Source organism: Lichenostomus cassidix, chromosome 17, assembly GCF_008360975.1.
Source record: "Lichenostomus cassidix isolate B80296 chromosome 17, HeHo_3.0, whole genome shotgun sequence".
Taxonomy (NCBI): Eukaryota; Metazoa; Chordata; class Aves; order Passeriformes; family Meliphagidae; genus Lichenostomus; species Lichenostomus cassidix.
In genome coordinates, this window is record NC_139497.1 from 10801106 (window position 1) to 10826853 (window position 25748).

Sequence of the window (25748 nt, forward strand, 5' to 3'; positions counted from 1 at the left end):
AGAAGGCAGTGAGAAACTGCAGCTCCCTACAGCCACTCCTCTCCAGTGTTCGTGGAACATGCAAGGCAGGGGGAGGCTTCCCAATGGATTGGAGAGCTGGGACCCGCCCTATGCAGCTGCCAGGCACTGGGATGTGTCCGGGTGTCTGTGAGCTGCCAGTGACTGCAGTAGCAAAATGTAAGCTGCTCTGTTGCCCTCCCTGAGCACCAGAGCTTGGCCCTGGCAGGGGGGCTGTGGCAGTGGGGGCACAGCTTGAGCTGCCTGCTCCCAGCTTTGGGGTGACTGCACCTCCAGCACTGGGGAAATCTGAACTTGGTGACTGTGGTTGGGTGGAGCTCCTCCGCTTCCAGGTGGGCCTGGGTCTGGAGTGAGGTTTCCAGCCCACCTTGGTCTATTTGAGGTGGGCTCCAGGCTGCTAGAGTGCACAGAGCCGTGATGGTGTCTCAGCACTGAACAGGCTGGAAGGGCTGAGACCTTTGGGTACAGCCTGACTTGTGGATGTGGCTGAGGGGCTTCGTCCCCATGGTACAGCCAGACTGAACTGCCTGTTACTGATCACAAGCCACCAAGCCATAGCAATGGTTACAAAGGTTTATTTCAGATTATTAAAAAAAAATCAAACAAAACAAAACCTTCTTCGTGTTTGCACCCCTGTTCTTATTCAATTGGAAATGAAGGCACATCTCCCCAGCTGCCTGGTGTGGGGTGATGCCAGGGTCAAATCCCGGTGCAGAGCAAAGCCCCACACTGCGGGAGCCCATTGCCTCTATGCCAGCATGGCTATGCACCATGGAGCCACAGGAACTGGGGCATGCAGGAGTCTCTGGCTGTGGCAAAGGCAAGTCTGGCATAAGAACCATGGGAATAGGGAAGGCACCATGTCTGGTTGTTGAAGTGGGACCTGGAAGCTGCCATTTCCTCACATCTGGTTGTTGCTAGGTCTTTCCTTAAAGCTGAGGCCAATGGCCAAGGCCAAGACCTTGCCTTCAGGAAGGTCAGTGGGCTTTGTGCATCAGTCAGAAAGATGGCCTTTGGGTGATGCCCAGAGCTCCACAGAAGGCAGGGCTGATGCTCCAAGGACAGGCTAGTGAGATCAGCTATAAGGACTAGTGTAAGTAATGTTCCCCACTCATCCACACACACATGAAAATGAATCTTGTTGTTGCCCACAATCATTGGCCCAGTCTAGCTCAGCACTGGTAGCAAAAAGATGCCCTAGCTCTGAATGTCCCATTCCTGAGCCTGCTCCAGCGTTCATCCCTGAGTAGTACTGGGAAACCTTTAAGCCCTTCTCCTACAGGGCCAGTGATCCTCTTCTGTCTTTCCTTTCCTGCAGCTTGAGGGCAAGGGGAGGGCAAAAGGGGACAGCTTTCTTTCTGGGACAGTATCAGGCCTTGGAGGAGGACATTGAGCACTTGGCACATCCCAAGTGTTCAGACCATGGAGTCTCCAGCTTGTAGGTTGGTGCTGGTCCTGCAGACATGGCCCACCCCGTCCCCAACAATCAGATTACGCTGGACTTGCTGTGCCGGAGCAGGCAGATGGCAGTCACCAGGGATGTCAGGGTGGTGACCACGAAGAGCAGGATGAGGATGACCCAGTAGTTGTACAACATGCTTTTGTGGGAGGTGGGCTTCTCTGCTGGGATCATGTTGGTGAGGTTCAGCATGTAGCCAAGGGCCCAGCCAATGGAGGTTTCTCCTGCCTATGGAAACAATATGGCATGATCACCACCCAGCCAGCCCAGCTGCATAGGCCTCAAGAGACCTCACAATCATAGAATCGTGGAATCATTAAAGTTGGAAAAGACGTCTAAGATCATGGAGTCCAGCCAGTAACACCAACACTGCCAAGACCACAACTAAACATGTCCCCAAGTGCCACATCAGCACGTTTTAAATCCCTCAGGGATGGTAACTACCACATCCATCAGCAGCCTGTTCCAATGCCTGACCACACTTTCCATGAAGGAATTCTCCCTAAAATCCAGCTGAAACTTCCCCTGGCATAATTTGAGGCCATTTCCTCATGCTCTCACTTGTTACCTGGGAGAACAGACCAACTCCCACCTGGCTGCAACCTCTTGTCAGGGTGTTGTAGAGTGAGAAGGTCCCCCTTGAACTTCCTTTTCTCCAGACTGAGCCCCATCCCAACTCTCTCAGCTGCTCCTCATAAGACTTGTGCTCTAAACCTTTGAGGGATCACCTCAGTGTCAGACCAGGTGAGAAGAAGAGTGTGAGGAAGCCCACAGCCCCATGAGCCCCTGCTTGCCCACAGGTCCAGAGAGCCGAGGGACAGAGCAGTGACCATCCTGTGCTGAACTGGGCTCATCCCCTGGGAGTAAAACCTCATATGCTCAGGCCAGTCTCGATCTCCTTGTACATCCCATGGCGCATGCAGACAAAAGTGGAATTCTGCCCTGAGGTAACTTCCCAAAAGCATCAGCAAAGCATTGTTTGGGATGGCTAGTGTCTTGAGGGCCAGGGAAGGGCTAAAGGACCTAACCCCATGAGCACCCCACAGCCAGCTCAGCTAATTGTTTTTCATCCCCCAGGAGATCCTCCCAAAAAGTGAGAGTTTCATCCTGCCCCTGTTCCCAGAGATCTTCCTTTAGTCTACTTGTCTCTTTCTCCGTGTGGGATCATATGTCCTGCAGGGTTCCTTTGCCTAACTCCAAATAGATCCCATGGGACAGGGATGTATTTTGGTGCTACCTACCTTCTTCTGGAAGGCGATGTTGGGGAAGGAGTGGTTGTTGAAGTTGTAGCCTTTGGTGGTGAGCAAATACACGAATGTGCTGACAGCACAGTAATCCGGCAGCCTCTTCTCCATCTTGGGGGCTTTCTGAAGCAGCTGGGTGGGATGCACAGAGGGAAAGAGAAGAGGGGTCAAGCCAGCAGTGGTCAGGCTTGTGTCTGTGGTCTGAAGCTCAGGGTGGTTGCATCTCTGAGGCTAAGTCTGCCCATACCCACCTAAGCCCCCTCCCAGTCCCACATGGGAGCCATCAATTGCCTTTCCCCTACTCCAATGGTGCCAGAAAACCCGGTGTCCTCCAAGGGCTGCTCTCAAAGCCTGGGTGATGCCCCACATGAAGCAACACCCTCCTTCCCGCCATGCCCAGGGAGCCCACCTCACTCCAGCTGGCAGCACAGATGGTCTCTGCAGCATCCTTCAGGTCACTGGGCAGGTGCACGGGTCTCCCCATCACGGTCTGGATGAAGTCCACCGTGTAGAAGAAGGCAGAGAAGGCCTGATGGAGGGAAAGGAGGAGCTTTGGGACAGGCTGGGAGCAATTCTCCCAGACACTCTGACCAGCGGGGTGGGCACCAACAACCACCCGTGCAGAGCTAGGGTTCTGGCTTTGCTGCCATGTGATGCCGGGGAGCTGGGGACAACCTGCCCAGACAGCAGCTGGGTCATTACCCTACTCTGTACTGGGACTTACAATGAAGTTTCCTGAAACCTTCGGCTGGAAAACACCATCAAAGGAGCAGTGGGAGAAGGAGCAGTTGGTGAAATCGAAGAGCTTGCTGACATAGAGAGTACAGAGGTTCCCGTTCCCGGTGCCAACCAAGGTAATGGTGGTGTCAAGGGCAAGGCTTGGCCTCTCCTTCTCCGTGCAGGGGCTGTCATAGATGCTGCTCAGCAACAGGCTCTTGTTGTAGCCCATGGGCCAGCAGGGATGGGAGGCAGTTTCTTGGTAGCTCGTAGCCTACCAGAGCAGGGACACACAGGATGCATGAGTTGTGCCATAGCCACAGCTCCCCTGGAGCTTGAGCAGCCAGACACAGAGCAGTTGCCACAAGTGTCTCAAGATGGCTTGGGGTGTCTTGGCTCTAGCCAAGGGCTGCATCACCTAATGGAGAATGTGAGGGGAAGCCCTAGGAACACAGGAGAGGGTTGGGGACCAAACCCAAGAGTTTGCTGGTAAAGGTGTGCAGCTGGCCCAGGGCTGAGGGACAGTGGAAACACCAGAGTGAAGGAGCAGCTGTGGGGTTGTGACAGCCAGCATCCACATCAAGCACACACTTTACCTGGAGGAGCTTGGAGAGCAGCCTCTTGAGGACCTGGTCCCTCCCATAGCAGAGGAAGCTGTGTGTGTATACTTTGTATGCCTGGCCATACAGCTTCAGGATCACCTCGTTTCTGGGATTTTCAATGGTGTCCCTGGTTTCAAAGGTGATCTGTGTGGAAGCACCCCCAAAGTCCATGGCCCCCAGGGTCTTCTTCTGAGGTTGGATCCATTCTCCAAGCCACCCACGCTAAGCCAGGAGAACAAGAGCAGGCATAAGAATATGATGAGCTGCCCAGCCGCCACAGACATCCCACTGGGTATTGACATCCCACTGGGTATCACCATCCCCTGCCCACCTTGATGAAGTTCTCCAGAAGGTAGTTTGCAGTGACCCAGCCAAAGACTCCTTCCTCGTCCCCTGACAGGATCTTTGCTCCCCGGAAATCAAAGGGGTACGTCTTCACCGTGGCTGCCACAGCTCTGAGGACAGCATCCGACGCCTGTGGGTCTGCAATGCTGTGGGCCAAGTGGGAGGGCAGAGTGACAGGGCTGCGCCACAATGCAGCAGAGCCCTCCCTCTCCCAACAGCCTTTGGTGGCCAGCACTGCCGTAGCAAGGGGCCTCATAGAGGTGAGCCCTTGCCTGGGTTCCTCTAGGCATGTCCCAAAAACCACCAGCTAATTCCCTTTGTCTCTGGTGGAGGAGGCAGGTAGCAGGAATGGAAGTGTGCTCCCTCCTGCTGGGACGATGGAATCCATCCCTCTGGCTAGGTGGGAGGGGGAGAGTTCCTCCACCTGTGTCTTTTTGAGGGGTGATTATTCTCACTGTGTCCCATCAGGCTGGTGGCGGGTACAGGGAATTTTCCTCCCAGCGAGCCAAAAAGTCGGAGTGCATTATTCTGGTGCTGGCCCCACACCAACTCCTTTCCACTAGGGCTGTGCTGGCTGTGCCCTGCAGAGCATATCCTGCTCTGAATGGCAGGACCACTTCTTCAGGGGACACGGCACTGGGCAGCTGGGTAGTGAAGAACTTTGCCCAGCACAGAGCCAACACTTCAGCCACCCTTCACCACCTCCAACCCTGTGCATGGCAAGCTGGCATGTCAGGGTGGCACAGCAGAGTGGCACTGCAGGCCCCCTGAGCACTTACTTGAGCAAGCGCATGCCAGCCGTGGCACCCAGGTAAAGCGGGGTGCCCACGTGCTTTTCCTTGGGCACATCTCTCAGGGCCTGGTTCAGGCAGTGCTCCAGGCTTGTCCCTGCTGCTGGAGGGTTCGAGCTGTAGCTAGAAATGCCAGGACCTGTGGAGAGGAAACAGCATTGCTCCCTGCAGATGAGGGGATGATTCTCAGTGGAAAGATGTCTGGTGAAGAGCTTTGCCCCTTCCTGACTGTCCAAAAGGCAGGTTTCTGTGGGTGTGGAGCCATCCAGGGTCCAGCCACATCTCCCTGTCCACACTGCATCCCCTGCTGGGCTGACAGTCTGGGAAAGGTTGATAAATGGAGAGTGGAAAACTATCCCTGGCTCCTCACTAGCTAGGCAGGGAGCCTGATTGTTCCCTGGTGGTTCAGTACTTGCCAAGAAAAGATAAACTGCAAGGATGCAAGTCTTGGGGGGAGTTGAGAGATGTTTTGGGAATAGAGCTGAACCCTTTAGAATACATCACTGCACTGGTGAATACAGAGGGAGGCAGCTAGGTATGGCAGGGGCCATACATACCCTGACACAACAGACGCAACAGACACCACCACCAGTGCCTGGTCCCAGGCCAGGGCCAGCCCTTACCCTCCACATCACACTTGCTGTGCTCGCTGACAACCCCGGTGTTGTTCTCCTTGTCTGCAGGCCACTTGTAGATGAACATGGCGGTGTGGGAGGACCCAGCGTCCAGCACGATGCCGTACTGCAGGGGGAAGGCAGTGGGTCAGGCCTGGAGGCAGAAGACCCCTTGGCTGCTCCAGCCCTTCCCAAGGGAAGGCACTGGGGCTCAGTGCACAGCCACTCATACCCTGGCAGTGCCCAGCAGCTCTGGAGAATCATCTAGCAGAGGCAGGCTCTGGTCAGCCCAGCCTGGCACAGCTGGGCCCACACCTGCCTGAATAGGGCACTGCCTGGGATGTGACTGGGAGTGGGATACTGGCCATCCTGGGATGCTGGCCATCCTGGGATGCTATTTGGAACAGCACAGGGACTCTGGCTTTTTCAGTATGGGGACCCCCTTGAGTGCAGCTTGGGGGTCTCTTCACCCACTGTGGGCTACCATTGCTCCTGGCTGCCTGCATCTGTGCTGAGCCATGCTAGCAGGTCCCTGGGACTGGTGGTGGGGAGGGACACCTGGAATGGCTCCTCGGGATGCTCTTGCCAAAGAAGGGCAGCCAGGCCCCTCATCCCTCCTGCCCTTGTATGGCTCGGCCATTCTCTGGCTATAAATAACCCTGCTCCTCCTGCCAAACAAGGTTACCCAGCTCCCAGGGAGGGGACACCCTACATGCTGCCTGCAGCCCCCCAGGGCGCACCCCTCTGCCCGACCCCCTCTACCCATGGTCTTGGAGCTGCCCATGCTGGCCCCCACAATGCCCCCTCAGGGCTGTAAGTCTGGAGGAAAAGCAAGGCAGGACCCAGCACCGCCCCAGCTGAGCATCTCTGGGGTGAAGCCATCTAAGGTTTAAGCCTCCTATGACACTCTGTCTGCTCCTGCCCTGCCCAGACACAATAGATCCAAGGGCTGGAGTAGGCAGCTCCTCTCCCTGCCTGGATCTGAGAGCTACCCCAGCCTTGCCTGCCGTGGGTGCCTCATGTCATCCCTGTCCCTATCACCTGTTTTTTCACCAGCTCAGGCAGCAGAAGTGTCAGGGCAGAGGCAGGGACACCTGAGGTCCCCACTTAAAGGTAGCCCCAATTCCCCTGTGAACCCATGGCCCTGCACCAGTGGTACCTCCTGCTCCCTCAGGGAACCATCAAACGTTGGTGACCCCCCACCACTCCAGCCTCCCCCGGTGACTTGTTAATGCCCTGGGCTAAAAGCTACAAGCCAGCAGAGAATTCCCCTCTGTTGCCAGGCTGGTGCAGTGGAGCAGCTTCAGCTGCTGTCAAACCCTGCAGAGACAAAGAAGGAGGCTGACAACTCCCCCCAACACCCCTCCCCAGCCTCCTGGGCTGGATGCTGGGGTGAGTGCTCCAGGCAGGCTTGGAGGGCACTCGGCACCCTCTGTGCCCAGCATGTGGCACCCCTGTCCATTCTTGCCAGAGCAACCTCTGCCTTGCCTGCCCACCCTGAGGTCCTGTGGTCACCCCTGCATTCCCAGATGAGCAGTCACCCATCAGGCACAGGGAACTCTGAGGAGGGTCTAGCCCTAGGGGACCCCGTCTGTGGCACATGTGCCCAGACACCCTGTAGCCACCATGCAGATGTCTCCGGTTTGCTCACAAGCCACCACATTACCTCAATTATCACCTGAAGTGACACTAGCAGGAGCATGGTGACAAGGCTGTCTCCAAAGGGAAAGCATTTATAGGTCATCCCCAAGCCCAGGGCTGAGCACAGCAAGGACCTTGGTAGCAGTCTCCAGCCCTGGGATGCCATGGAGGGGCTGGAGTCCACAGAGAGGGACAAGGTTGGAGACAGGGATATTTACCGTGGTGGCAGGGGCTGAGAAATCCTGGAGCGTGAGACAGTGCGGATTACCTGCAGTGCCAGGGGTACCTGGTGCCACCCACCAGGAATGGGGTCAGCCTGGGACGGGGATGCTGGGGACACCAGATTGACCAGATGGCAGGAAGGGCTGTGGCCACGTGGCTGGTTCCGGGGTGAGCAGGAGGTGGCTCACCACCTGTGACAGGGGGAAAGCTGTTTTCAAGGTTTCCCCCTGCCCTCTGCAGGGCTGGCTTGGCTGTGCCCTGCTTCCCACCCCATGGAGAGCTGGCACAGGGGTGCATTCGTGGGGGTGCACACCTGGGGTGGAGTTACACATGTAGGGAGGTGCACACATGTATGTGCAGATGTGCATGGATGTGCATGCACATATGTGCGCATGTGGTGTGCGTGCTGCAGGAGTGCATGTGTGTGTGTGTGTGTGCGTGGACATAGAAAGGTGTGTGCAAATTTAGGTGTGGAGGCAGGCACTTGGGGGTGCTTGCACGTGGGTGTGCACAGGTGAGGTGTACATGCACATAGGTGTACTAACATACTTGTGTGCACATGGGTGCACGTGTCTGTGCCTACATGCATTTAGGAGGGGCGTGTGCAAGGGTGTGTGTGGGCACACATGCCACGTGCGTGCCTAGGGAAGTGCAGGCAGGTGGCAGTGAGAGGACAGAGCCTCCACCCAGGGCAAGCCCATGCAGAGGTGACATGTTGGGGTGACAATGGCACCACTGGGACGGAATGCAGAACTGGCTGCCCCATGTAGGCACATGCTAGTGCCCTTTACTGCCAACACTTGTGGGTTGGGGTGGGGGTCTCTCCTCTTGGACCCCCAGCTCATTGCCACCAGATACAGAGTGGTGGGTGAGGGACATCCCATGGGTCCCCTGGCCTTGGTGGTGGTGGCAGCAGTGCTTGGCCCAGCTGAGGTGGTATGCAGCAACATGATGGCACTGCCGCTGCAGAGAGTGCCTGGCCAGCTGCTGCCACAGCTCATCCCACAGCCACCTTGGTATTAGAGAAGCTGCCATAGCTTTGTGCCAGCCACTCCTGGGAGTTCATGGTTTGGTACCCCAGCCTGTCCTTGCAGAGAAGCCGTCCTCGCCTGGCAATGGTGAGCAGTGGTTGGAACCATGTGCACATGGTGCATGAATGCACCAAGGCAGACTTGGGTGGCCAAGGCTGTCCCCAGCAATGAAAGAATGTCATATCCTCCAGTCCCAAGGGTACCCCATGCCTGCAACATTCACATGGGAATCATGAATGGGGTCACTCACAGTGGTGTGCAGTGGTGCCAGCCCCTGACCGCAGATCCTGTCCCTGTCCTAGCCTCTGTCCCTACCCCAGACCCTGTGGGCCACTGCATTCCCCAGAGCAGAGTTCGCTGCCATGGGGGTCTGAGTCATGGCTGAGCCATGGGCCTGGGCAGGTGCGCTGCAGGGGCTCTACAGTGGGGAAGCCCCAGGAGGGAGGATAAAAGCCCATCCCGTTAGTAATTTGCAGCGTAAGTGCTGCCTTCAGCTCTGGCAACCGAGCTGCCCTGCACCTGCCAACAAGCACATTGCAAGCAAGGGCTTGGGAGACAAAAGGATGCCCTGGCACACTCCCCTGCCAGCACCTGGCTCCTATCACCCCTCTCATCTGCCTTGGCATGCTTGCCTGCTGGCACCATGCACACCACCAGGGCCTCATGCATGTGTGGACAGTCCCCAACACCAGTATCTCCTGGTGGCACAGGGATTTTTCCAAGAGAACCCCCTGGCCAGACCCTGGTGATGCTGCAGGGCTGGGGGACACAGAGGGGTCCCCATTGTGGCCCCACACTGGGACAGTTTTCCAGTGTCAGCCCTGTTTGTGCTGCTTCCTGGGTCACCCACAGTCCCGAGGGCTCTGCCCCAACGCAACATCACTCAGCCCAGCCCCAGTCATGGCTGCTCAGTCCTCAAGGCCCTGCAGAGGGGATGCAGAAGACAGTGATGTCCCCAAAGGCCATGAGTAGGGCTTGGGGCTCCTGATCAGTGTATGGCTCTGCCCAAGGGAGGAGGCAGATGAGGACATTGAGAATGCCCCACATGCTGCTGCTTGGCACTATGCCCCGTGGCCATGCCCAGGACTCCAGCCCCGGTCCCACAGGCTCTCCAGGCTGCCCCATGGCGCACAAGGGACTCATCCCTGGCAGCCCAACATCCCGCCCCCCTCAAGGGTGGTGAGGCCATGTGACACACAGGTTTGCAGTGAGTAGCGACAGGTTTCCTTCCTGCTGCAGTAGCCACAGCAGCCACAGGACATAGAAATTGCCAGAAATAGATTTGCTGAAAGAAAAGGGCTGTCAAGAGCAGGCAGCAGCTCAGCGCAGTCAGGCCATGAGCTTCACTGTGGACCCAAGAGGGAAGGATCAGTCCCTCAGCAGCAAGATAAGCAGCGTGGTTTTAGGACTATATCCCAAGAAAAGGAACTGGAAAGGGACGATGTGGAGCTGTACCTCACCAGTGAGCAGCACTATCCAGCAGCTAACATGGACTGAGCCAGCAAGGACCACATCTTGCTCAGGCCATGGGAGGACACACCCTGGGTCTCCCGTAGCATGATCTACCTCTAAATCATGTGGGCATCTTTTGGGTGAGTTAAAATAACACAAAGTTCTGCATTCTCCAAACAGCACTGAGCTTTGTGCGAAAGCAGCTCCTCAGCACCTTCCTGGTGCCAGCCCCATGAGAACAGGCACTGCTGGACACCAGTGCACACACCTTGCTGGACCTCACGGCACTTGGCACGTCCAGGAACCCACAGTGTCTGGGCCAGGCCTTGTGCGGAGCAGGGCCAGGACCCAGGCGAGTGTTCAGGGATGCTTGGCCCCAAACTGCAGCACTGCCTGCTGACTAGAAGGTGCTACCACTCAGAGAGAGAAAAAGCACCAAAAAAAGCACAAGAAAAAAGGTTTCTGGGAATTAACTTGTTTTAAAACCAAAGTTCCATCTTGGAACTAGGAGGAAGAAAGGCTTTCCAAGCTCACCCAAGTGCTGCATATGGGGCTCTTGGTTCAGATCTAATTCCTTTTGTTCCAAGAGATAAAACCTACTTTGAAACCAGCTCAGGGCACTGCCAAAGATGGCCCAGCATGTGGCAACAGGTGGCAAAGAAAGGTGTCACAAAGAAGGAGTTAATAATTGGTAGTTATACTAAGAGCAACAAGAATCATCTTGGCTAAGCCAGCTCATCTTCTCATTCTGATCTTCATTACATCTGACAAACCAAGAGAGAAGGCAGCACATCTGGCATGCAGGCTGGCTCAGAAAGTTTCCAAGCAAATTGCCTGGGATGAGAAAAAGGGGGTTTTAGATGAACTATTTTTCAGGACAAGAGCCTGGGAGTATTTTAAAACAAAATACTTTTTCTACAAAAGGAGTACTTGGCCGACAAGAAATTGTTCAAGAACTTCTTTCATCATCTGAATTTACAATGAAAAAGAAAAAAAAAAACAGCTTGTATTCAAAGGAAAGTGCCTTTGTCAGACAGTAGTGCTGGCTCAGGCAATGCAGTGGAGCCCGGGAAGATGCTGGGGTGCACAGGGGAGCCCTGGCCCAGGCAGAGCTGCAGCAGCAGATGCTGACTCGGCTGTTCTGGCCTGGGGGGCTGCTGCCTTTCAGTGTGCCCAACAGATTCCCCTCCCAAAGTGCAGGTCCTAAGGCACAAGGGATGGGTGGCCAGGGGTCCCGAAGCCGGGGGTCCCGAAGCCGGGGATCCCGCAGCAGAGGTGCCACACAACGGGTCTCGCTACTGGGGCAGCTCCGTTCCTGCGCACCCGGCGGGGGCTGCTCCCTACGACCCTCCCCGCAGATGGGGGACCCCTCATCTCCGACACCTCCCGTGACGCTGCGGATCCCCTGATGCCGGAGCCTCTCCACACCGGGAATCTCGCACACCAGGAATGCTGCACACCGGGGTGCCCACGGCGGCTCCCCCAGCCCCCGGCAGCCCAGGACCTCCCGGTGCCCGCCGCAACTCCGCGCCCGGTGCCCCCGCGCCGCCCAGCTCACCTTGAAGCCCGGTGGGCCCCGCGTGTCCCCGGAGCCGAGAAGGAGGAGAAGGATGCCCAGTAGGCAGCCGAGGGCCAGGAGCAGGAGCAGGGCGGCCAGGCGGCGGGCCATGGCGCGGCCAGGCAGGTGAGCGGCTCCGCGGCGGCTGCGGCGGCTCCTGCCGCTCCTCCTCCCCCGCCTCCTCTTCGCCCGCCTCTCCCGGCTGAGTCACCGCCGCCCCGGCCCACCCGGGCGGGACACCGGGCTCAGTGGCACTGTGGGAGGCGGCCCCGGGCTGCTAGTCCTGCGGCTGTCCCCAATCCGGACTCAGATCTTTCGCCCCAGGACCAGACCCATGTACCTCCCCCAGGCACGGTCCGGGATCAGACACAGCCCAGCCCCTCAGCCCCGCCCCGACCCCAGACTCAGCTTTGTCCCTCGAGCATCACCGTTAGCGGGAGGGCTCAGCCCAATCCTGTCCCTCCTCCCTGAGCACAGCCTGTGTCTCTGGGATCAGCCCCATCTACCCCTCCAGGCATGGTCCTTGACCCCAGGCTCAACCCCGTCCTGCCCTCGCGCTTGGACTTAGCCTTTAGATGGGTTCAGTGGGACGTGGGAACACCCTGAGATACAGAAAAGCTCCAAGAGCCTCTCACCTACAATGATTAACAACTATGGCTGTGTTACCGCTTTTAATCATCACAAGAACTTCGTGACAGCTCTGATGAGCCCAGATGTATATTGAGGCTGTTTTTGATATGGTCACAAATGAATAATGTGATTCATTTGCATATGGAGCAGTGAGCCAAAGGAGGTTGGGCTCCTTCCTCTGAGAACGACATTCGCAGCTTGCTTACACAATGGGATACAACAGTGAACAAAATAATAAACAAGGAGAGAAAGCTGGACGATACGGCTCCTAGTGCAGCTGGGTTGCGGGCTGAGGGTCATAGCCTCACACTGAGGGTGTGAGCTGAGATTCCTCACACCCCACCTCCCTTCTCAATATTTTTTGAAGCAAGGGACTTTCCTGCTGCTTACAGCTAACCCATGCACAGCACACATTGCACCAGTGCTGGACCTTCTGCAGAGCTCCCTGCCCATCACTGTGGTATTGGGGTGCAGAGGTGCTCATGGGACTAAGCCTCTGCCCAGGGCTTGTGGTGCAGGAACCCCCAGCCCTGACGTACTGCTCCACTGTGGAGGATCTGCTGCTGGAGGTCTTGCAGGGGACAAGCTCCAGTGCTGTCCCCAAAGCAGTGACTAGCAGCAGTCTGGGGAAGAAAATGGCTAAATAGGGGCATGGAGAGTGACCCTCATCCTATCAGTGCCCATCACTGTGGCACACAGCTTCTCTGCAGGACTGCTGTGTTCAATCTGTGAGCCTGTTTGCAGGGTTTTACCTCTGCACTTCAATTCATTAAGCACTTAACCCTGAAAACTCTGTGTCAATCTACTCCAAGACATTAATATATTAATTTATGTGAAAAAATGATTCCACTTTGCTACTGATTATGCCACAGGAAACCACAGTCCTGTCCCTGATGCTCCCTCAGCAGAGCATCATTTCTGCTGCCTTTCTGCCTTCTAAGGCATGAATTCTCAAGTTTCCGTGGGAAAAATACCTGCCTATTCTCGACTCTTCATGCTGCCCACCTCACTTTCTGAGGCACACATCTGCCATCCTCTACAGTGCACCAGGGATTACCACAGAAGCAGAGAGATCTTTTCTGGATTGCACTTAATCCCTTTCTCAAACCCCCTGCTTCACTTTTAGGTGGACAAGCAATGAGGAGAGATTTTTAAAGACTGAAAAGGAACAAAAAATCTCTTTGATGGATGGTAGGGAGCAGAAACAGGATTGGGAGAGCCCTGTGGGAGTAGGCATGGTCCCCTTGCTCCTCATCTTTCTTTTGTTTTTGGGAACTTTGAAGCAAGTTCCTATCTGGCAGGTGGTTCTTGGTGTGGTGGGACTCATCCTGGGAGATGAGAATGTTGTCCATACCTTGGTCTTGTGCAGACTTGGCTACCTTATTCCCAGGCTATCCATGGGTGGCTTCAAAAGGGCGGTTGGCATCCCTTCCCTCCCCAGGAGGTGCTGCTCCTCCTCTTCATGGGGTGACATTTGCCACCCTCTTCCAGCCCCAAGGGGGTAGGAGGCATGACCTGAGGTCCGAGGGAGCCTGTGCCAGGCCTTGGACAGTTGCTGGTGTCCCAGGATACTCAACCTCCCGTACACACAGGAAGGCACCAAAAGCTTGGACATGCTGGGATGGAAATGCTCCCATTCCCAAGGGAATGTCAGCCATGCAGACACATGTATGGCCAGAGAAGGACCCCCATGATGGTACATTCAGGTGGGGAGCACCCTGACACAGCTGTTTGAGCTCATCCCAGTCAGGGTTGGGCACTGCCAGCTGCTGCCCTGGTAAGGCAGGGCTCATGTCATTTCTCCTTTCCCATGTAGCCCCATCAAGGCACCACAGGCTGGAGAGCAGGGCACTGAGGGTGGCAGTGCCTCTGCCCATTGTGTGTGGGCAGCCCAGCCACTCACAGGGCATGCAGCCATGTCCCTGGGGAAGAGCAGGTGTCTGCGCTGAGGTGGCTGTCCCAGGTGGGCAATGCCTGAGCTCCAGGCACAAGAAAGTTCAGTACGGAAAAGAAAGTGAGGGGCAGGGAAGGTGTCCTCTGCCATGGTAGATGAAGCAGGCAACTTGCTCCAGAGCTAGGAGGTGAACACAGCCTTGTTTGTCTGAGGAAACAGGGATGTGGATTTTGGGCACCACCAAAGCAAGGCAAAAACAGATGTCACCTCTGAAGGACTCAGGTTGTGAAGAATACAATCTGCCCAAATGAGCAGATTCAATAAGCAAGTAGCTGCATGGGGAGCCAGCCCAACACAGCCTGGTTGCCCAGCCACACTACAACCCTACCACCTCTCTACCTGCCATGCTGCCACCTATCTGCCTGCTACCCTGCTTGCTATCTGTCTGCCTCCCATCCTCTCACTTCTGTCACCTCTATTGATCTCCACAGTGCTGCTCTCCATGCATTCATCCTGCCTTGAGCATCCACAGGGACAGAGGCAAATCGTGAATTTTTAGGGGACTGCTTTGATAGTGGGAGGGAGCGATCCTGTCAACATGACCAGATATGAAAATGGCATTGAAACCTGACATAACCAGATAAGCCACCAGATGCAGGAGCAGGGTTTGCTGTGGGGCAGCAATAAGTTCCCCACAATTTAATGCCAATTTTTCATGATTACAGCCTGTGTACTGGGTGTCACCACCATGATGGGGCCACAGCAGCAAGGGTCCAGGTTAATCTGTGAGATTGAGCAGATGCTGATCTCATCTCTCTGCTGCTCAGTGAAACGATCTGAGCCAACAGCATCAAGCTGTGTCAGTGGAGGTTTAGGCTGGATATTAGGAAAAGTTTCTTCCCAAGAGGGTGGTGGGGCACTGAGCAGGCTCCCCAGGGAATGGTCACAGTCCCAAGGCTGCCAGAGCTCCAGAAGCATTTGGACAACGCTTTCAGGCACAGGGTGGGATTGTTGGGGTGTCCTGTGCCAGGCCAGGACTTGGACTGCATGACCTTAGAGGCATTTTCCAACCTTAACAATTCCATGATTCTGTAATTTTTGTGTGTCCCTTCCACTGAGGACATTCTATGATTCTATCATACTTTGTGGCATGGCACAGGAGCCCCAGGCAAGGGGAAACCAGCTCAGGACCCCCAGATCCCCACTGTGCTGGTGCCTTTGGCTCACCCCATACCTGGACAAACACGGAGAGCTTAATCCCAGGTAAAGCTGGATGAGGATGTGTCACAAGCATGCCTGAGGCACCTGAAGACTCTTGCCTGTATTTCTACATCCCCTGCAGCTAGTGTGGACATGGGCTTCATACTGACTGAGAGAGAGACAGCCTTCCTCCAAGGAGAGGTACAGGCACAGACTCCCCAGGAAAGACAGGTCATGCTGGCACTCACCCCAGCTGGGCAGAAAAGCTTGCCCCACCATGGAGCAGGGGAAATATTCCCTGGGGGCACAGTGGAAGGTGAGTACAAAGAGGAGAAGGTGGGGAGTGCATTAGTCACCCAGCAGTGTGGGGGACTGCCACTTTCCCAGACAAAGGAGAGAGGTTTTATAATCCATCTCGTCCAACAAAAGCCTCTGAGGTGGGGCCACCTGGGCGAGGACTGCAGGATTGAACGAGGGATCAAAGGAGACAGTGGAGCAGGAGAAGGAACTCGTTGGTGGCTGAGAGGTGGGGTTTGCTGGTTGTGGGACTCAGGGCTGCTCAGCGGCTTTGTAAAACATATGAGCATATCTGGGAGCACTGGTGGGCGGCACTGCAGCTCCATATGTGGTTGGGAAATAACAGAACACAATGAGCCTGTAGACACTGCAACAAGCTGGGGTCCAAAGGGAGGGGTTAGGGACAGGGTTCTCTGCTTTCATCTGCGAGCTCCTCAGCCAACAGCAAGTGCAGGGGACCATTCAATCCAGGAGCATTCAACAGTTTTGGGATTAGGATGAGCCACTGGCGTGGGCCAGCCATGAGTAATGCACAAGCAATCCCACAACACACTCCGGTGCTGCTCCAGCACAACACTGATCTCAGCTCCGGCAAAAGCCCCAGGGGTCCTGACCTGCTCCTGAGGGAGCACTGGAAGTCAGCAGGGTTCCTGTGTAGAGGCACCCAGGCCAAGAACCAGCAGGGAAAGAGAGGAGCTGGCTGGAGAGCAGCCTAGTCCCTGTGGCAGCCAGAAGGACATTTGGGACAGCATGAGGCTGCAAAGGTGTTCCCAGCAGGAGCACAGCCCCCATCTGCCTCTGCAGCACAGACCAGGGAGTAAGGACAGGGACCTGTTCCTTTAGTCTCAGGTTGAGCTGAGGCTGTTCACATGGCCATAGGCTGCGGTCCGCGGGAGAAATCCCCCAGCCCTGTTCTCAATCCAAACCCCAATCCCACTCCCATTCCCAATCTCAGCTCTGCCTGGGAGCTGCACTGGTGGCACAGACAAATGGAGGAGTGGGAACCTGCTCCCTGTCCCCAGGGCTCTGTGACTGCAGCTAGAGTCAGAACCTAGACTGACCTACCCTGGGAATCAGCTGAGACATCAGGTGTATTTTTTTTGCTAGCGCAGGCCAATGCAGGCCACTGTGCATGCCCAGAGGTGCCTTTTCCTCAGGGACCTCCAGGCAAGCTGAGCCCTGCACCAACCAAAGGACTTGGCTGTCTAGGCTTCCCCAGCTGTTGGGGCTGACACTCTCCCCAGTATCTCATTACCTTGCGTGGAGGAGTCACAATACTGTATGGTGCATCAGGAAACCTCCCAGCTGCCTGTCCTGCTGTTGGGTGCATCTCTCATTCCAGCAGAGATGTGTGAACCTGGAGCCAGAAAGATGCTTTTGCTCAGTGTGCACCTACCCACATCTCCACCTGCATGAAGCTGGAATCAGACAGGACTGGAATGGAAACAAGGACCTGTCAGGAATTGCTGGGGATGCCCACACTAGTCTCAGCCCTGAGTAAGGCCACAGTGCACAGATGTGAGGCATATTGGAGTGTTTTTGAGTCTGTGGTGAGTGAGGCTACAAACCCAACCAGTGTTAACACTGGTAGAGTAAAAAAAATAAGGGAATGCAGCAACCTCCCTCAGTCAGGAGTGAGCTCCTGACTCAGTGCAGCTCCTGCTGAGCCGCTGCACCCTGGGAATGGGAGCTCACTGATGTATTCCTGCCTCGGCTACAAGCCCAGATCTTGTCCTCTTAGAGGCACTGAAGGTCTGGAAAGATCTCAGTGTGTCCAAGATTATAATTCCCCTCCTGGCAATGATCCTTGCCTGGAAGGAAAATCAAACCCAAGTACAAGTCTCTATTCTTGCCTCACTTTCTAAATCCTTCTTTGTCTCCTGTTTCCCAGGACAGTGTTTGTGTGATGCCAGCCCTGAGGGGGCCCATGGGCAGGGATCCCTGTTGTCCTGGCATTGAACCAGCCAGGAAGTAAGTAGCTTTTCCAGAAAAGCCCCACTGGTTTCTCCTGGTTGTCTTGCCAGCAGCCTTCTCCTGCCAGGGCAGAGGGCCGGGAGGTATTGAGGCACAGGGCAGCCCCTCAGGCTGACAGGTATTCTGTGCTGCCAACCTTGTTCCTGCAGCCCTGGCGTAGCACCTGATTATCTCTGTCCCCAAGCTCATGACATGAGCTTGTGGATGCTGGCATGGAACACAAGCAGAACATCTGTTCCCTATGCTGTGGCCTCAGGACAGAGATGCCCTCTGCACATGGAGGCCCAGGGTCATGGTCACATCCTGTTGGGTCCATGCAGCCATGGCAGGCTCACCTGTCCCTAAGCCCATGGGACAGGTTGGGTGAACAGGAGCGAAGCATGACATGAAGGAAGGGAGCACCACATGTGGACCCTCCTGAGCAGCCTTTTGGCATAGGGCTGATCCCCATCCTCAGTGTGAAGGAGGGGATGGTGGTGAGGTGTGAGGTGGGGACAGAACTGGCAGGATGGAGGGGAAAATTACCTTCTGCTTAGAATAAAGCAGGGAACTGTTTGTCACTTTTCTTAAACTGGCCAACATTACCCACAGGCTCCAATTCCAAGTGAGAAACCATGTTTTGAACCATCTCAGCTCATCCCCACAAGTACCAGGCCATGGCTATGACGAGTAGTTGGGCTCCGCAGAGGCTAAGCCCTTGCCTGGCTCTTGGGGCAGTTGGCTCACTGAAGCAGCCCATGGCCATCACCACAGCCCCCTGCAAAGCCACCGCAAGAATGGACTCCCTGGGGGAGGCTGACACACCTAGGCTGTCCCCCGCTGAACCTTCACCAAAGCATCAGATGGCTCTGACCAAGGAGGGGGTTGTTGGGGGCAGCTGAAGAGCCCTTCTGCCAACACTGCTGCTCATCTCCCAAAGGCCTGGAGTGAGCAGGGCCATGGGATGCTGCAAAGGTCCCCATGAGTGGCAGGAGGACAGGCAGCTGGGCATGGAGAGGTAGGGGGCATGGGGGTGTCTTCTCTTCCTGGGGTGCGTGCAAGCACTGCTAGCCACTCTCCCCCAAAACCCACATCCTTTGTGACATGCAGTGATCTCTTATTCCCCAATTATCTACACTTAACCTGGCTACATGAGGGATTTGTGCCCCTTGAGGCTCCAAACAGGGCCTTTTACTCCATGCTCAGCTTTTGTATTGATCTACAAGGAGAATTCAAATAACTTGAAAGGATGTGGTTTGTATAAGCATCTCGCCATCCGCTCTTCTTGCAGTGAATTTGCTCTTTTCCTATTGCTGATGCATGGAGAAACTCTCTGCCCAGAGGTTCCCTTGAATCTCTAGAGTTGTTAGGGAAAAGCAAACATTTTAGGAGGGCTCTGAGCATCCCCCACCCTCACACTGTGCCACAGCCAGTTCAGGAGGCAGGAGCCACCTTCCCACTGGCATACTGCAGCTCTCCAGCCGCATATCCCAAGCCAGTGAGCTAACACCACTCCAGCACCCCTGTTCTGAGCTCTGGGAAAGGATACAGGAAGGTCTCCTTTTTTTGCACTGAGCTTCTGATGCTGACAGCTGGTTTGAGGACCAGCAACCCATGGAGGGTTCCACTTGCTAGTGGCACAGTCCTGTCCCTTCCCTCTGTGCTGCTGCACAGTACCACAGCTGGAGAAGTTGTCCTGTCCTGTCCCCAGGGATCCTGCAAATCTCTGGCAGCATACTATACGTGTTTGATCCAAGACTTCATATTGGAAACTCAGCCTGTGGAAATGGAGGGGTCTCTCCTTTGGCAGCACTTCAATGAAAAAACAGACTCCCAGAGCATCTGAGACACCAAGACAGGGGGGACACCAAGAAGAGCTGTCCTGCACTGTTCCATCTCTTTCCCATGCTGCAGTCCTGGGGAAAGCTCTGCATCAGGGAAACATCTCATCAGGACCCCTTTGGCTCTGCTGGTCTCTCTTCCCACTGTTTCCCACCAGGAACCATGAGAGCAGCCCCAACACAGCGGCTCAGATTTCCCCACCAGCCTGGGGCAGTCCTTTGTCAGTCCAGGGACTGCCTTAACAATCCTAAAGTTACGTTTGTTGCCCTGATAATGGATTTTTCTTGTGATAGATAGTCACTGCCTCCATGCAAAAGTACACAGCCCTTAGGACCACCCTCCACCCAGTGGGCACATTTCCAGTCCTTTACACCTCCCAAAATGCAACAAGAACTCTCAGGAGAGCAATTTCCTCTGCTAGAGTCCAGGGCTGGCAGCTCTAGCTGATGTGCATGCATTCTCTTCCCAGCCTCAGTCCAAACAGCGTTTTCCCACCCTCTCCCCACCAACTGGGCAGCAAGATCCTTTCCTGCCTGCTGGGCTTCCAGTGTGCAGCCTCGGCCAGCTGACTGCTGGAGATCAGGAGATGACTCAAAAACACCCATGCTGGTCCCAGACTGTTCCTGGATATGGACATCCCAGTGCCATCTTGCTGACAGAGCCAAAACCCAAATGCACTACCCGGGGGCCCCAGGGTTCAGCTTCCACTGCCCTTGGGAAGTCAGTGCTCTCGTGCTCCCAGGTCTTCCAGGGCTCACAGTCGTTGGTGAAGGCAGAGGAGCACAGATGTGCTTCTGAAGGGGGCACTGGCGAGGTCACAGGCTGTTGTTATTCCTGCCTGCAGCTGTCACTGCTCCTGGTAGCAGAACGAACCCCTTGTGTCTAGCAGAGCAATACCAGTATGATGCATAGGCGGGGCAGATGTGGCACAGTCAAGCAAATGATGACACAGGCTGACAATGGCTGAGGCAAACAATGGCACACAGAGCACAGATTCATTTCCCACCACTGTGGCAGAGAGGGCAGTGCAAGGTGCCCAAAGCAGCCTAGAATGCTGCTGACTGGCTGCAGAAGCCCTGTTTCAGGGCTGACAGCAATGGACCCACTACAGCACAAGGGCAGGAGAATGGGTGTCATGACCCTTTGCCAAGGCTCAGCCAAGGGATCCCTCCCTCTCCCATATTGCCTCTCAGCCCTGGGTGCCTCCTGGCAGCGTCCTTCCCTGTTCCTGCTGCCCACGCCCTGCAGGATCCCAACTCAAACCCGCTGACATCTGGGCAAAGGGCAGAAGATCTTTCCCAGGGGCTGACACTTTGGGCAAACACCACTGGGAGCTTGCATTCCTGGAGATAATCCCTCAGCATCCACCTCTCCAGCAGCCAGACTTGTCTCCTTCTGGCAAACCTGAGGCTCCACGGGGTTGCCAGTGAACAGGGACGAGCTTTGTAGGGCTGCAGTGAAATCACCTGTTACTGTTGAGCTGAGCTATACCCTCTCAAGGAAATTATTCAGCTATAATCAACATTTTAAGCCCATTTTTCCCCAGATTTAATCCTCCTGCTTCACCACCATTGCCCAACCCGGGGCAATGAAAGTTTCGTATGAACTCTCCCTCCTGAATTCCTGGTGCACCCCAGGGCCCCCTGGCTATCTTAAGTGCATTTTCTCAAATAACTAAGTACTCAAAGATGGCAGTCAGATAACCTAAAATCCTGACACTAAAAAAACTCCAAAATTTATGACTGGCAGAGATTTTCATGGTAATACTTTTCAGGTGTTGGACATATCTGCAGAACTAGACTTTTATTTGTCTTTCAGGAGAAACTTGAGCCTCTGAGCTCATTTTGGGATGCCTCCAGCTGCAATGTGAGAAAATTATGTGTTGTGAAGATCTCAAAAAGCCCTGGGAAGCCTCATTCCTTTCCTCCTCCTCCAGATGCTACAAATCAACATGATTGATGTGCAGCTGGATGCTCCCAAAAACACATAGGGATCTCTCCAGCTGCAGAGGGACACTCTCAGACACACCCCTGGACTGCAAGTACCTATTCCTGTCCCAAAACAGCCACATGTCCTTAGATGTCTTAAGGCCACTTCAGGCAGGTCAGCTGGCTTTATACAAATCTCTGAAAAATGAAGAACATTGCTTCAGAGTGAAGCAAGTCTGGGATGGCTCCACAGCCCCCATGGCGCAACATGACACTCAATGCTGGTCAGGGTCTCAGTCCTATCTGGAGTCCAGCTCCCTCCTTCACTAATTCTAGTCCAGAGGAGGCCACAGGGATGCTCTGAGGGCTGTAGCCCCCCTGCTCTGAATCTAGCCCGAGAGAGTTGGGGATGTTCACCTGGAGAAGAAAAGGCTACAGGGAGACCTCAGAGTCCCTTCCAGTGCCTGAAGGGGCTCCAAGGGAGATGGAGAGGGACTTGGGACAAGGGCCTGGAGTGACAAGACAAGGGGGAATGGCCTCAATGGTTAGATGGGATATTGGGAAGAAATCCTTCCCTGTGAGGGTGATGAGGCCCTGGCACAGGTTGTCAGGCGAAGCTGTGGCTGCCCCTGCATCCCTGGAAGTGTCCAAGGCCAGGTTGGACAGGTCTTGGAGCAACCTGGTATAGTGGAGGGTGTCCCTGCCCATGGCAGGGGGTGGAACAAGATAGACTTTAAGGTCCCTTCCCACCCAAACCAGTCCGTGACTCTGATTTGCAAAATATTTTGAAGAAAAGGTCCCATGACAGATGTTCTGTGCTGCAGGACAGGAGAGCAATCAAGATCCTCACCTGGGATGGCATCAGTTAAATACATCCCCGAGGCTGAAGCAGATTGAAGAGGTGATGGAGTCACCATAAGGGGAAAGGAGATGAAGAACAGCTGTGTCCTGGGATGATCTCAGGCCTTTAGGGCTGCTAATGCTTCTCTCAATGCCACGGCCCTGCCTTTTTAAGATACATCTGTGCTTTGTTTCTGGGACAAAAGGAAAACCTACTCAGGTTCATTCACAGGAAACTGGCAGTGACCTCCGGGTGCTCCTCTGTGCCTGCAGGTATAGAGTCATGCCCAAGGAGAGCATGGGAAGGATGTTTGTCCCACCTCCTGCTCTCAGGTTTCAGCAGGTGACTTGGATGAAACTATTGAGTGCAAGTGTTCCAATTTCAGGTGGATTTTAGTTTTTTGTGAGGTGGAAGAGGTGGAAACCAATCATGGTTTCATAGGCTAATGACAGGTGCTGCAGGGAGACACTGCCCTGTTGTGGGGAAAAACTTTCTTTACTGGGGTGATTTCTTTCCGCTCAAAGTCCCTGGGCCAGGCTGAAGTTAAATCCTCAGCACAGAAACATAGTGCTTGTATGAGTGTAAAATTTGGCAGCACCTGGGGGTGCAGGCAGCTTGCCAGAGGCACTCAGCAGCTGCTCATGTGCTTCCTGAGGAGTGGACAGTGAGGTCCAGATCCCAAACTCCCCTGCACCAGGTGCTGGAGGAGCTGCCCAGGTTGGTGAGTCCTCAGGAGAGCTGACATCAGCCTAGGCGTGCAAAGCTTGCCAGGACAGACACGGTCCTGCCTGGTGTGTATCAACCAGACAGGAGTTCGGCAGAGGCTGCTATGGATGACCATTCACATCCAGCTTCCAGTGCATCCCCCTTCTGCTCTAGCCTGGTCCCTGTCCTGCCAGGGGGACATTGTGTCCCTGGGACTACATTGGCAATGTTTGGGTTGTGGGGGTCTGTAGTGCCTTAGTGAGAAGGCACCAGAAGGTGTCCTGTGTTGGACCCAGCTGACTCCAGGACACATGCATGACCACGTAAAGCCAAGCCCACCATCAGTGATGGGGGTTCCTTTGGGATAATGTATTTAAGGAGTAAAAACCACTTCACAATGCTGCAGATCCCAGTTCAGTGGAGAGGAACGGGAGGAGGTGCTACAGGTACCAGAACAGAAATTACCTGCAGCCTGTGGGGATGACCATGAAGAGGCAGCTGTGCTCCTGAAACCTGTGGAGGTACATGGTGGAGCAGATACCCACCTGCAGCCTGTGGAGGATCCCACACCTCTGCTTTCCCATGGCCAGAGCCTGCTCAGCCTCTGAGGGCTGATTTGAGAGCCAAACTGATGCCAGAAGCCTGCTTGGCTGCCACTGCCTCCTACCCTCACCTTGTCATGCAGGAAGGCTTTACATGCCTTGCTAAAGAATTCAGCTTCCCCTTTCAACATCCCACAATGTCTCTCTTTGGAAGAAAAGAGAGACATTATCGGGATCAGCAATGGCAGTTCTCCTGTGGTTAGGGAGGTGCCCAATTACAGCAAGACTTCCCCAACCCAGGGTCAAGCAGAGCTGCCAGGCAGCTGCCACATTCCAGCCACTTCCAGCCAGAGGCATGGAGTGCTTGAGCCCTGTGCCAGGCTGCAGGTGCTGTTCAGGATGCTCTCAACAATCTGCCAGGACCATCACTCCTGTGAGGCAAGGAGGAGATGGATGATGCGTTCTGTGGCCCAGCAGTGGGTGTCCGCACGATGAGCCATGTTTCCAGTGTTTGGAATAACTGGGGTCTGGAAGTCACTGGGCAGCTCATCAGGGGACCAGGGACTTGCTTAGACTCTTAGCAGTAGGTTTAAGCTTTCAGGTGAGATCTTTACCGGTTCAAGTTCCACTTGTTTGAAAAATGCCAGAATCCAGCTTTAGCCTGTGCCAGCCACATTCCTGGCTGGCACACATCATTCTCAGGAAATAAACCTAGGAGCAGCGAGCAGTGACACAGCTGTGATATTCCCACCGTCCCCTCCTGCCACCCAGCTGGGTCCATGAATGAGGAAGGTGACAGCAAGCATATGGGACACTTTCCTTGAGTACTCTTCCTGTCTCCAGCCGTCTTCAGCTGGGGGAATCTCCTGAGCCAGTGTCTTGGGGTGATTTTATGATGACACTCTATTCCTGATCGTCTGCTTTATGCCCAGAAATGGGTCTTGCTGCTTTCAGTTGAGTCTGGGGGCAGGACGGGAGCCAGGGGAACTCAAGGCGGGTTTTCTTCAAGCACTCACTTCCGGGTGCTCTGCGTGTGTTACTAATGCGTGTTACATTGCTGCTCTTAGCTAGCTCCCTTGGTGTTAGCTGAGGCAAGAAGCTTTTCCCGAGACTGCAACAGTAATCCTCTGGCAGCTTCTGTGCTTTCTTCTGTGACTCTTCAGCTGCGGGGACACCCTATCTCAGCCAGACCTTGGGAGAAGATGAGCCAGCGAAAGAAGGGATTTTAAAATCCACCAGTTTCATCTGCAGTGGAGACCAACCACATCGGATTTCACCAGGTTCCCACCTGTGTTTTTCTCATCCCCTTTGTTTTTCTCAGGAGTGCTGTGTGGACTCTTCTTCCCTCACGGGAGACAAAGCCGGTGGCCATTTTGTTTTTCCCTAGCGCAAGGCTGTTGGGAGTTTTTCCCTTCCCCGGCATTTTTGGGTTTGTTTGTCCTGCCGTGGGTGTGTAGAGGAGGTAAGGTTCTGAAGGTTCAATATCTAACATGTGAGAAAGGTCCTCTCACTATTTAAATTTTGAAAGAATTTATTAGCTCTTTTACATAGTAAAAACAACGATAAGAGGCTTAGAAGGGCGGGCGGGCTGGCTGGCTGGCTGCCTTTACACAAAGCAAAGTGCAGCACTGGGTGCGGGTCACATAGACTGTAGCCAGACAGCCTCGAGGGCTGTGTCGCTACATTTTATTCCCCACAAATCCCGCCCTATCACCGCCCTTAAGCCCTCCCCCAAGGTCCGAGATGATTGGCTAGAGATTCTGTCAGTCCTTTCAATTGGCTGGCCGCTTGCTCCCAGTTGTCCGGGATCTTGCCATAGGCTCTCTCTTCACCCCATGATCTCCCTTGCATTTATCCCTTTATGCAAAAATCCCATCAAACTCTTCCTTCGATTACATCCCTAGTATTCTAGAACATTCTAATACTCCCTATCATTGAAATATATCATGAACCTAAACTATAACGATCATTAACTTACAACAAAGGTATTAATTTGACACAATATCAATTGCCCAAAAATACAACCATTTGCAACAAACTCATTATCCTTCAACAAATGAACAATATTAACAACCATTAGAACCACACTTTGATTATAACCCCTCCCACCAGTTAATTATCACCTGCGAAAGCCAACTCCAACAGCCTGTCCTTAACATAACAGTTATTAATTTCTTTTGTGTTGTGTGAGCACTTTGCCAAATAAACTTTTTTCACTTTCA

At 54.5% G+C, this 25748-nt stretch overlaps 2 protein-coding genes across 4 annotated transcripts in view; one reads left to right on the forward strand and one right to left on the reverse strand.

The window, feature by feature from the left end:
* The window catches only part of TMEM141 (transmembrane protein 141), a 28433-nt gene extending 2685 nt beyond the window's left edge, over positions 1–25748 (forward strand). Inside the window, exon 5 of one of the 2 annotated variants that reach the window (XM_085076600.1) lies at positions 21329–25748. In XM_085076600.1, coding sequence (XP_084932726.1) covers positions 21329–21339 — 11 coding nt within the window. In that variant the 3' untranslated portion in view covers positions 21340–25748. Of the gene's footprint in view, positions 1–2136; positions 2807–21328 lie in introns of those variants that run through there. The other variant, XM_085076601.1, reaches the window with a different exon arrangement.
* On the reverse strand, positions 578–12550 carry ENTPD2 (ectonucleoside triphosphate diphosphohydrolase 2). Of its 2 annotated transcripts, XM_085076588.1 has the most exons (9): positions 11695–12404; positions 5800–5917; positions 5165–5315; positions 4372–4531; positions 4035–4262; positions 3446–3712; positions 3131–3250; positions 2719–2853; positions 578–1705 (listed from the first exon to the last, which is right to left on the reverse strand). In XM_085076588.1, the coding sequence occupies exons 1-9, from the start codon at positions 11803–11805 to the stop codon at positions 1505–1507; spliced, it is 1491 nt and encodes a 496-aa protein (XP_084932714.1). In that variant the 5' UTR covers positions 11806–12404; the 3' UTR covers positions 578–1504. The 2 variants fall into 2 exon arrangements, with proteins under 2 accessions (XP_084932714.1, XP_084932716.1); XM_085076590.1 differs by lacking the exon at positions 3446–3712 and having other exon boundaries at positions 11695–12550.